This window comes from Bombus impatiens, unplaced genomic scaffold (genome assembly GCF_000188095.3).
Source record: "Bombus impatiens unplaced genomic scaffold, BIMP_2.2 scf_1274, whole genome shotgun sequence".
Taxonomy (NCBI): domain Eukaryota; kingdom Metazoa; phylum Arthropoda; class Insecta; order Hymenoptera; family Apidae; genus Bombus; species Bombus impatiens.
Window position 1 is genome coordinate 426,976 of NT_177693.1, and position 12,566 is coordinate 439,541.

A 12,566-nucleotide genomic window follows, 5' to 3' on the forward strand; every position below is an offset into this window, starting at 1 on the left:
CTTGATATTTATTTAGATGGGAATGTATTGAGAAGATTTTCTTGTGTCACTGCTAGGTAGCACCATTGTCGCGCGCAATTTCTATGCTACACTTTCGATTCTATATTCATTCTAGAACATACTGCATTTGCCTGATGTAGTCTGTAGTAGTCTGCGGACATGGTTAACTGTGGTTTGTAGCATTATGTAGAATACGATTACAAAGGCCGACTTAAAAGCTTATAACGCTTGTTTGTGTCCGTGTGAGGCTTTAACCAGAAAAAATGACTCGCACAGTGTCATCGAATTTTTAGGAATTAATGAAATTGAAAAAACGGAAGAGTCTGTGCGCGCAGTGCGTGAATATGCCCGCCAAGGTCTCAAAGAAGGTCGTGGGCATGATCGTACGAAGCCGAAAATTCATTATTAAGGATGGGGTCATTACGGTACTGAACACATTCAGTTTAATACCTACTAGATTTTTAAGTTACACCTTCATCTTTTTCTATATATGTTTTCGATGATTTCGCATCGGAAGTAAGTACGTTTTCGTTTCGGTGCATGACAAACTCTTAACGATAAATTTACTTTGTGTTTATCTTTTACCAAGTAGTGTGATAATAGTGGATTTAATGATTAAAATGTTTCTCAAAGCGCGACTTCGACTCATTCAACTTATTCTCAGAAGCAATAGGTACGAAAGTTATGTGAGTTTTAGCGTAATTGCATTGTAATTATAACACTGACACATGGCTGAATCTTCATTCTTTATACATTACATATTAGTAAAATTCATTTTCACATAGAGGATTGTTATAAAATACAATTGACACGTTTTTCATAGATAGTTTTGAATTTTTCTTCAAAGTACAATGAAACTTTGTATGCCTTTATTTCAATCCTGTATCTCTTATGATTTTTGTTTCTTAACTGGTCAGGAAGATGCTAATTGTAATATATGGTAATATCAATAATAATCTTGTTAACAGTTAAATATAATGTATACTAAACTATTTAATCTTCTGTTCATTTCTAGTACTTTATAATTAATGAAGTACTTAGAACCTGCAACCAGCTTCTTTGTTTCATTTGTTAATTTCCTAATGTAGCTTACAATGTTTTTCTGGTATGAAATATATAATAGTACTACAATTCTTTCAAATATACTACATTTTATTTAGAACATTATTTTATAATTGTAAAATTAATTTTATTTAAATTATACCAATTTTCTATTTTTTTTTTTTTTTATTGCTTTTGATTAATTTCTTTTCGTGACTAATTAGAATTAGCTAAAATAGAAGCTTCATTGCTATCTTTTATAATACAAAAAGGATAAATTATATCCTGCATAGTTTATGAAAAACTATTATAATATAATGCTTTTATTTTATATTTGATATATTGTTGTTACTGTTTATGATAAAGTATTAAGTCAAAAATATATTTCAATATTATGAAATACACAGTACAAAGGAATAAACGATTAAATGTTTAATTTCAAAATAAATATACTTGTACAAACAATATAATAACCTATAAATTCTTTATGCTTTACACTAGAAATATATATCTTAAATGAATATAGGAAAATGTTTTATGTTTTTAATACACTGTAGTTATTGAAATAATAAAACTTCAAACTATTAAAATGCAACATATCATTATGATCATGATTTTTCAAGGAAAACATAAAGCGCATGTTTGTGAAAATAAATGTATTTTATCTTGGTTTGCAATATTTCTGCCTTAAATTCTAATAAATTAGAATTGAATTAAATTGTTAGTTTCTTTTTATTAGAGTATTATTATATATGTACAGGTCCTTCGAATAATATCGTACTTGCGCATATTGATCAGCTGCCAGTAATAAGTTGATAAGAACAACTAAGCTTTTCGTACACGAAACGAGTAATGAGAAAAAGATTATGTAAAATTTTTCAAAGTTGGACCGTTTTTTGTTTCCAAGTGTATTATTATGAACATACGACGAACGAATTATCGGTTCGTTACTAAGTTTTTAGGTTAGATTCAATCTAAAGCTATGACGAAAGAACAGCTACTATGATAAAAAGTGGGGGGTTTGGTGGAAGAGTTGCAATGCAGTGATTCAGGTTTTTCTTCAAAAAATTTCTAATAATTCTATTGAAAAATATAAGAGTGGACAGTAAAAAGATCAGGAAATTATTAAATAGATATGTGGTTTCAAGAATCTTAAGTGAAGAGGTGTTGACAATAACTTATAGTACCAAGAAATATTAAATACGGGACGAATTACTCCACCTCGATCTGTCAGTCTTTATTACCGATCATACCATTTTTTAATGCACTTTAATATAATACTGTGACTTGTACAAGTTTTACGAAAAGTTGGAATGTCGATGAATATTTTGTGTGACAGCTCCCGATGATACAAAAATCGCATGACATTATGCTGAGTGATAGTTTTATTATGAAAAACTTCGTCGCACTATTGTCAAATAACAAACCGGATCATGTTTGACGAAAACATGACAGTTTTTCCTAAAAGAGGAGAACAGTTTAAGAAGAAATGTTTAAATGATACTACATAAAAAGAAAGAAATCCCGGAGATTTTAAGAAATTTAATCTGTCAACAATGTAGTGCTTTTTAAACCAGCTGCCCTTAATAGCTACAGACTACAATATGTGATAAGAGAATCCGAATGTTTTGAAAATCCTGTATACAGATAGAAGAGTATATTTTTAAGATGGTCATACACAGATATTTTGTTCAATGTTAATGATTTTAGCACAATATTTTATGTACATAAGGAATTTTGTGTCTTTATATTGCTGAGAAATGTAAAAAGAGAAACAAAGAAAAGTACACTTTGTGTGGATGGGAAAAAATACATAAAATTGACCAAAAATAAAAGTAATGATACTAAAGAATATTTGTAAAATTGTTTAAATGATGAAGATCAAGTTATAATAGTGAATAGGTCACACTATGTATTTCTAATATAGTTTTTAACTTTTTGTTAATGGCACAAATTATGATAATAACAGATTAGTATTAATAAAAATAAGAAAGAAGCTTGTTGCAATTAATAACTCAATTATTTTATATGTATATAATTGAGGATAATACAATCTCTATACAAACCATAGGAACATGCAAAGATTGTATCTTACTAGACAAAATGATATTTGTGATATAACAAAATATATATACGTAGAATTTAAAACTAAATATATTAAAAAGATATTTACAAGGAAATGCAATAAAAATAGAGCTTTCAATTAGAATTAACACATAAATGTAATTAAAAAAGAACTCAATAATAATAAATAACTACTCGTGAAGATTAGGTTGAATATTTGGAAATAAAAAATTGATATGATGCTAAGTCAAGGTTATTCATTACAGTATTATATGGATCTGAACAACTGATAAATGAAATATTGATAGAATCATAAGTATGGAAAGAAATATATATAGTAACACTTCTTAGGGGTCATGCCCCCTGGGGCAAAAGGTGGAGCAGAGGGCCTGGGCCCCTCCTGTTCTGAAATTCACAACAGCCAAGAACATGCTATTGCTAAACTCACACCTTCTCTTACATTTGCTCAGCAATGCTACAGACATCTTAAGGTCAGCTGTCACAATTTGCAAAGTGCTTATACTTTTTGATAAATCCAAAGAAACTTTTGATATTGTACTTTTGTAAAAATGATCTTTTTATTGTTTCATATTTATTGGGTATAGCAAATAGATATCATGGCTGCTTATGAACTGTGTATACATACATTAGTAGTATACACATATTTTGCATATAAAGAATATTTATATATTTTATTATTTTTGTTTTACAGAGTTCCGGTATAGGAGAGGCAAGTGTGTACCATGCTCTGGTTGTAATATTTTTGGAATTTTTTGCATGGGGTTTATTAACCATGCCTGTTATTTCTGTATTAAATATTACATTTCCAAATCATACGTTCCTGATGAATGGTTTGATAATGGGCATTAAAGGAATCTTATCATTTCTTTCTGCACCATTACTTGGTGCCTTGTCTGATGTATGGGGTCGAAAATTCTTTCTACTCATCACAGTAGCCTTCACATGTGCACCGATTCCTCTAATGAGCATTAATACATGGTGGTTCTTTGCTATGATCTCCATCAGTGGTGTCTTTGCTTGCACATTTTCAGTGGTGTTTGCATATGTTGCTGATGTTACTGAGGAACATCAAAGATCTCCGGCATATGGTTTAGTAAGTATTTTATTGCAAAATTTATTATATAATTTATAGTATTTTGTACCGTTTTCTTCATAAATTTACTTTATTAGGTATCTGCAACTTTTGCTGCAAGTATGGTAATAAGCCCAGCATTGGGAGATTATGTCATGAAAGTGTATGGAGAAAATCTTGTGGTTGCATTAGCAACAGCTATTGCAGTGTTGGATGTGTTTTTTATATTAGTGGCTGTACCTGAAAGTTTGCCTGAAAAAGCTCGTCCACCAGCACCTATTTCTTGGGAGCAGGCAGACCCCTTTGCTTATCTTGGAAAAGTAATTTGAAATATCATATATAAAAGACCCAAATTACTGAATTTATGTTAAAAATAGATATTTTCACTATTTTAGAAGTTTTTGTATTCTATTCTAAATAGAATGTTTAAATTAATTAAAATTAAAATATTAATATAATTTTGATATTTTAGGTTGGCAAAGATTACACTATTTTAATGTTGTGTATTACTGTGTTCCTGAGCTATCTTCCTGAAGCAGGACAGTATAGTTGTATATTTGTCTACTTGACTAAGGTTATGGGATTTACTGCTTTAATGGTAGCATTTTTTATTGCTGTGGTTGGAATTTTAAGCGTTGGCGCTCAAACTCTCTTGGGCGTTTTGATAAAGACACTTGGCAGTAAACATACTATAATGTTGGGTCTTCTATTTGAGATGTTACAACTCATGTGGTTTGGCTTCGGTTCACAAACATGGTAATTTTTTCTTGTTCATGCTTACAAACTTTTAATTTGTGAAGTAAAGTTTCAGTAAGACATTACTTATATTCTATTATAACTTGGTTTTAATAAAAATAGAATTTTATGAATTCTATTAGATATTTCTGTAATTTTAAGGATGATGTGGGCAGCTGGAGTGCTTGCTGCTGTGTCAAGTATTACATATCCTGCAATCTCTGCGTTTATATCCATGCATTCTGATGCAGATAAACAAGGTTTGGTACAAGGCATGGTAACCGGAATGCGTGGATTATGTAATGGTCTAGGGCCAGCAATGTTTGGAGTAATCTTTTATCTTTTCCGCGTTGATCTCAACGACAATTCTCCTTCCCTTCCTGCAAGGCCATCTCCATTAGATGAAAATAATAAAACAGGAACTGCCACGCAACATCTTGATATTATGCCACAAATAGTAACCCAGGTAGATTTGATTAAAAGTTAAGATATGATTATAGTTAAATTGATATGAGTACTGCAACAAAATCTATATTTTCAGCTTGTACCAGGACCACCATTTGTGTTTGGTGCATTACTTGTGATATGTGCATTACTAGTAGCTGCATTTATACCTGAATCAAACACAATGCCAACTGGTCCATTACATCATCCATCCACCTCCCGGAGGCTCTCCGGTAAATACGCATATCAGAAATGTACGTTAAAGGTTGTCAGTTATGTTAAAATTCAGATGTATTTTTGGTGGTGGATTTTATTGTAAGTCAATTTGGATAACAATAGTAGCCGAACGATGGTACAGTAAAATATGAAGATCGTATATTAATTTTATAAAAAGGGATACCATAGTAATCTTCGGATAAGCAACCGGGAAATGGATTTGCTCGTAATTAATTTATTAAGATTGGATTTTCTCTTTAATAGATTTTGTTCTTTACTAGCTGTTTATCACCAACAAGACTTAAATCTTTCATTAACATTACGCTTAACATATAAACAATGTGATCGCATATCCGGAAATTATTATCTTAGCTATTAATATAATTAAAATACATCTATATTTTATATAACACATATGTAACTCATAAAAAATGTCTTGTATGTTATACACACGTGTGTGCACACGTTTATATATACATGGTTATATTAAGTTTTGCTATGATTTAAGGTTTATCCTTGGATGTACATTATGAGGGAGACAAATTGGGAAGCGGGAAAGGAAAAATAGGGCCGCTGTCACCTCTAGTCGACAATTGCAACTCTGCTGCTCTATAGCTATTGTAAAAACAAAGACGAGCTACAAGAAAGAAGAGGGACACGTACCTTTGTGATAAAACTCTATCTTTAGAGAAACGGTTACTATCAAGTGCACCTACTACACAAGGACTTTAAAAAAGCTGTCTATATTGTATTATATTATATCTTTAAGTCAATAACTGAGGTTATCTTAGGATTATCAATCCACTTAATGTTTAGGTTACGAAAAATTTTACAAGCAGTGCTGTTTTAATGACATTTAGGTTGAGCTAAACATTAAGTTCGATCGTTTTAGGTATATTTTGTTATATAAAAAGTTAAAATTTTACATTTAAAAAAAAAAGGAGATTGTAATATTATCTTATACCAAGTACCGGACACCTCATTCATTCATTCTGATTCATTTATCAGTGACTCCTGGTTTGTGTAGCTTGCCAATGCATAAAACGATAAAACGAATGAAAGTTGTAACCAGTATTTTTACTAGACTTATAACGTAAAAACTCTATAACTTTTTGTGTAAAAACTTTTTTTATAATGTATGTTATTCATCGCTTATTAGGATCACATAAGAGGGGCAACAATTTTGTATCATTTATGCAAGAGCACCTGTTACTTTGATCACCAGCATTATAAATTTTCAGTTTGGGATATTTTCTGACATTTTTGTGAATCGTCTTTGGAAAACAAAATCTTATTTATTTGCGGATGTACTTTGTCTCATTTTTCATGCATTCCTTTGTTTTAAGCATACCTTTGAATTAACGAAGAAAGAAGAGTGCAATAGTCGCGAAAAAAATGGAAAGACGTTGTAAATGAAACTTTTACGTAGTTGAAATAGGGAATAAGTTTCCAATCGCATATAATACCTAGTAAGAGTTAGCTGATGTTTGTAAAGTACGTTAACTATCTTTTTTGCATAAATATTTATTTTAATAATTAGACATCAACAGAATGAATTCAATGGCCTTAATCAGAAAGAAAAAGAACAATTTATATGAAATTATACTTTGCCATTTGAAGGCAATGGTAGGTTTTGATCAAGAGTGTTATGAACATTATTAGTCGAATGCTGACGGCGTTACTCAAACGTTAAAATGTGCATGTTATAAATTGGAGTCATTGATGTTAACAAAATACAATAGTGTAGTGTATTTGTGCATTTTACTTGTAATTTGAAAGAATTAGTGTCTGCGGAATTATATGTGCATTGCCATAGTCCACATAACTCTCTGAATTTGAAATCAACATTAGAATAAATTTCGATGTTGCGTTAAAATTTGCATAATACTATGTTTGTTTTATAACAAATGTAAGACTACTTCGACATATTCGAAATGAAATTAGCTTTATTGTTCATAATTTTGTTCAGTATATATGAAATTATAACTGTCATTCGTTACGAGATAATTCACGATAAAAGAGGATGCTCAAATCCCATCGAAAACCAAAGAACGACTTAGTAGCAGACATCCTATTCAAGAGTTGTAATATTAGAAAACAGTAGGAACTCATGAAATTATGATGCAATGCGTGAGCGAAAAATAAAATTTTGTATGATCTCACTTTTCTCCAAGAATGCTATTTTTTAAATCAGGAAAGATGTAAATAAATCATCATATATGGTTTCTTTTGTAAAAATTCGAAAGAAGGGCTAATCCATTCATATGAAATCTTAACCCCATCAGTACTATTCTGTTCTTTGAAATTACTTTGGTATTGAGAAAGTGTTATACATATCTTTTTATATCTCTTTGTTAAGGTAAGTCGTGGAATAAAATTCCATTACAACTGCACAATATAAATATATATGACAAGATTATTATATCCAATAATAAAAAAATATATAAAACAAATTTTGAGGATATATGATAACTTATTTGTGTTAAATTTCTTGGAGAATACAAGTATAACATGCAATAATTTTATATTTCTGCTTGATTTGAAAGTTATTTATTAAACTCTTACACACAGAAGTACATCAACACTGTTGTAATATAACATTGCAAAACAAACAAAAGAGTCACAGTATAAAAAACAAAGTCTAGTTTAAGACTTAACACCTCAATAAAGTAAGTAATTGTATATGTACAATGTATGATGGATGCATTAATAAAATAATTATTTTTAAAATATAAGGAAACATGTTCTATAGGTATACAAATATTTATATTTGAAAAAATTAATGGTTAAAGTTAAAAGTTACTTTATACTTTGTAATTTATAATATAATTGTTTTGATACAATTTTGTTCATAAGAGGAAGGTTTTAATTTCTTAAATAGTTTATGAAATAGTTGTCAGTGTTGAACCACTCTGTTGCCAAGATTCAATTGCTTTGTTAACAATTACTTCAGATGTTTCTTCTGTTATCTAGAATAAAAATATTTGCTTATAAACAATTATTATAATTCATACTCGTATAAATAAACATATATAGATATTTCCATACATTGGCAATAGTATCTAAAATACCATCTATATTTTCACATCTCAATAAAAGTCTTCTTAAAGTTGTTAGGGTAACTACAGTGACAAAGATTAAAGTTCTATATGCACCTACAGCTATTTTATCCCATATTCTGTAATAAATAGATCATTTTTTACAATTATATATCTTATTTTTTATTTAAAGTATATTAAATATATATACTTTGCTATAGAACCATTAGATATTGTTCCTGCAAAGCATGAAGAAAACCAAATGTCATATGGAATATTGTAAAGTGCTTCTATTTTAATAAGATGCTTGTACAATTCTGGATCTTCTCTCTCTAACAAAGTATAAGTGCATTCTTGTAATCTACTGATTTCTTTATGAAATTTTTGTACTTGATCTAAAAGTCCACATAATATCCAATATGTGTCTACTAACTTTTCCTCATATGAATCTATGTCAACAATGTGCCATAATGTTTCAGCCAATCTGTTCATAGCTCTAAAGAAAATATAATTATCAATGAGACAATAATTTAATAGATTATAATTAATAGCTACATTTAATAAAACATGAGACCAATGTTGATACCTGTGTAAGGGAACTTCTAATTGAGTATTCATGTCAAGTTTTGCTCTTCTAGTGCGCAATAACCACATAGTAAGGAGCATTAAATGAGGTTTTGTATAATCATCCAAAATCTTCGTAACCTTTAAAGCTTTTTGTAGATCTTGAAATTCTGCTTTTCTTTGACTTATTATAAATTTATGGCTATCTATATAAATTGGTATCACATCCAATAATACTTTCCAAAGAAAATTTCTATATTTAGTAGGAACTGTAAATCGCAAGCAGAATTGTTTCAGTTTTGCTTTATCCAAAGGACGCTCTTTAAGTAATATTTCTAAAGACCTTTTTTCTTCGACACTACGAAATCCCACCTATATTTTGATCATATACTTGATTAATCACATTCATAATTAGTGTTCTATTATTTATAACCTAAGCGATAAGAAATGTTACTAATACAAATATTTCACGTAAAAATGCATACTTTTTCATAATAAGACGAGCGAAAATTTCGTTCATCAGCCATTTTCCAATTAATAAATTTCAGAGTTGATATGGTTGAGTTGTGGAAACACAAAGGCTTTATAAATTATTTTCACACATCTTCCTTGAATTTAAATGTTAACATTAATTTACAAATTTATTTCTTCGTTTCTACACAAACGGGATACACCTATAATTCTGGCCATTAAAACCTCATCTGTGATTATAAATATCAATTTTTTGAAATATCATATTTTTCTGTTTATTAAATTTATTCTTTGTTCAACGAGTCAACGAGTGTTCTAACAAATTAGAAGAAGTAAATAAATTCACGTGATCAAAATCTAGGGGAAACAGAATCGAATTCACAAATTTAAGATAACATAAAAGGTTATTTTTTTAAATATTAGCTTTTTAAGTAGAAAAGTATAAAATATATCAAACATTTTTAATGCAAATTTATCCTTAAAGATCATAATTTATTAGTAACTACCAGCTAATAATAGTATATTTTACATTAAATTGTATATAACACCCAAACTGTTTACAAGCTATGTTTATTACTTCATTGGCACATTACATGTACGAAATAAATTCGTTTTAATCTTATAACAATATGGATAAAGATAAAGACATTATCGTATGCGTGCCAGGTAATTATATGTCCAACATAAGTGAGAAAATTATATGGTTAAAGAATAAAAATGGAATATTTTTCTATAGGACAGAGGTTATGTATCTCCGACAAATTTAATATTGCTGGACCAGGAACTTATGAGCAACAAGGCTATATCTATTCGAAATTAGTTGGTGTAGTAAAATTAATACAAAAAGAAAATGTGAGTAAGGAATTAAAATGATTTAAATAGCAATACAGATTAGACATTGTTGGATATTAGTCAAACTATGTTTCATTATGAAATATCTTTATTGTAATTGTTAATTATTAATTACATTAAATATTGTTCAACATTGAGATTTATTATATAAATTTCATATATTAAATATTAAATAATTACTTTTAATGATAATAATAATGATATATTAAATTTTAGACTCGTACCATAGAAGTCCATGGAATAACAGAGCAAAGCATTGTTCCTGCACCTGGTGATATTGTAACAGCTATGGTTACTATTGTTAATCAAAGATTTTGTAAATGTAGTATAAAATGTATAGGTGACATTGTATTGACAAGACCTTACAGAGGAATTTTAAGGAAAGAAGATGTTCGTGCAATAGATAAAGATAATATTCAAATGTATAAGTGCTTTAGACCTGGAGATATTATTCTTGCAAGAGTTGTATCCTTGAGCTCGTTTGTAAAAAAAATATGTTATTGTTGATAAAATTTTGAATAATTTCCTATGCATTAATTAGATGCCAATGACAGAAGCACATACTTATCAACTAAGTACAGCAGAAAATGAATTAGGTGTAGTGATAGCACATAGTGAGGAAGGTAAGTAAATCAGGGTAAAATTATTTTCTGTTCTTAATAATCTTCGTGTTACAGGTGTAGCTATGATACCCATTAATTGGACACAAATGCAATGTCCTAAAACATTGCGAAAAGAATTCAGGAAAGTAGCAAAAGTTGTGCCAGAACATGTTGTTGCAGAACAATAATTTAATACCAATTTAACATTAATCATTTTTCCTTTTATTATATTTGTTTATTAAAAAAGATACAAAACAAATAAAATAAAGCATCATTTTATATACACAAGTGTCATTTATATATTTTTAATATTTAATTTATTCGAAATATTTATTTATAAATAAGTAGCTATATAATAGATATTAAGTTGATTAGAGTGACTTACCGAGTGAATGACCATGACAAAGAATGTTTTGTATTGTGTAAAATAAAAATTACAATATCAATTCCGTTTTGAGGGAAATTATGTAAATTATTTTCATATAAAATAACAAATTTTTTGAGATTTTACTATACTTGATTATAATTATATTGTATTATATTTATAATTTTAATTTTAATTTTATTAATTATAATTTTATTATACTACTTATTTTATTATAAAACTTTTAATTTTTTAACTTTTAAACTTTTAAACATAATTAAGTTTAATTATATGTAATTAAATTTTAATGAGTCTGATTCGCTGAGACCGTATTTCCTACAAACAATACATAATGTAGAGCCAATGAGAATTCACTGATTCAAACACGCTCAATTTGCCGCCGGGCGATGCTTCCTCTCCCCGCATCGAAATTGAGTGGTCAAACTGAGGCGCGGGGAGTCATTTGCTTGTCGAAAATCGGAGTGTCAATACTTATTAATTTGTGTGAAGTGTGTAACCTGTTATAGCAGCGTTATATTTCCACATTCCAATTCTGTAACCTTTATTCACTACTATTAGGTTTGTATCATTAACACAAGTTCATCTATTAATCTATTGAACATTATTATAACAAAATTAATTAATTTAAGTACTACTTTCTTCAGTTTCCTTTGATCATGTATTTGATCATTACAGTTACTGATAGCTTATATTATGTGCTTTTTTTGGGACAGATTTTGAAATATGTTATCGTTTAATTTCAATATATGTAATTGATTCTGATTTTATATATTTGTTTGAAATTGTCGATTTTCTTGTGTGCAGATATTGGTTAATGGCGGGAAAGATCCCTATTCTGTAAGAATTCAAAAAGTGACGCCATAATGATTGACAGTCGATTTGGTGGTTTCTGATAGAAATTTGGTAATGTTTCATTCATTTTGATAAAAGCAGTCTTATATATACGTTTATATTGTTATTTTATTGGATTATTATATATATATATTAAATTATTGGGTTATTATATATATATAATTAAATTATTGGGATTATTATATATATATATTAAAATATTGGGTAAT

The 12,566-nt window shown here is 28.7% G+C and overlaps 3 protein-coding genes and 1 long non-coding RNA gene across 8 annotated transcripts; 3 read left to right on the top strand and 1 right to left on the bottom strand.

Moving 5' to 3' along the window:
* Window positions 1-125: 125 nt before the first annotated feature.
* LOC100747143 (hippocampus abundant transcript 1 protein) lies at window positions 126-7,552 on the top strand. Of its 5 annotated transcripts, none has more exons than XM_012391862.3 (7): window positions 126-425; window positions 3,818-4,219; window positions 4,297-4,518; window positions 4,671-4,954; window positions 5,096-5,399; window positions 5,475-5,631; window positions 6,102-7,552. In XM_012391862.3, the coding sequence occupies exons 1-7, from the start codon at window positions 300-302 to the stop codon at window positions 6,206-6,208; spliced, it is 1,602 nt and encodes a 533-aa protein (XP_012247285.1). In that variant the 5' UTR covers window positions 126-299; the 3' UTR covers window positions 6,209-7,552. The 5 variants fall into 5 exon arrangements, with proteins under 5 accessions (XP_012247285.1, XP_024227020.1, XP_024227018.1 ...); XM_024371252.2 differs by lacking the exon at window positions 126-425 and adding an exon at window positions 1,802-2,093; XM_024371250.2 differs by lacking the exon at window positions 126-425 and adding an exon at window positions 3,462-3,596.
* A 575-nt stretch (window positions 7,553-8,127) lies between these two features.
* LOC100748789 (TBC1 domain family member 7) lies at window positions 8,128-10,083 on the bottom strand. Its single transcript, XM_003493630.4, has 5 exons — window positions 9,681-10,083; window positions 9,218-9,567; window positions 8,843-9,127; window positions 8,642-8,771; window positions 8,128-8,562 (listed from the first exon to the last, which is right to left on the bottom strand). Exons 1-5 carry the CDS (start codon window positions 9,720-9,722, stop codon window positions 8,476-8,478), a joined length of 894 nt encoding a protein of 297 aa, XP_003493678.1. The 5' UTR covers window positions 9,723-10,083; the 3' UTR covers window positions 8,128-8,475.
* Window positions 10,084-10,150: 67 nt separating this feature from the next.
* LOC100747348 (exosome complex component CSL4) lies at window positions 10,151-11,399 on the top strand. Its single transcript, XM_024371253.2, has 5 exons — window positions 10,151-10,332; window positions 10,403-10,518; window positions 10,735-10,983; window positions 11,060-11,141; window positions 11,196-11,399. Exons 1-5 carry the CDS (start codon window positions 10,296-10,298, stop codon window positions 11,306-11,308), a joined length of 597 nt encoding a protein of 198 aa, XP_024227021.1. The 5' UTR covers window positions 10,151-10,295; the 3' UTR covers window positions 11,309-11,399.
* A 449-nt stretch (window positions 11,400-11,848) lies between these two features.
* LOC117152361 lies at window positions 11,849-12,351 on the top strand. Its single transcript, XR_004462713.1, has 2 exons — window positions 11,849-12,063; window positions 12,310-12,351. It is a non-coding gene; the product is annotated as an uncharacterized LOC117152361 (long non-coding RNA).
* Window positions 12,352-12,566: the final 215 nt, after the last annotated feature.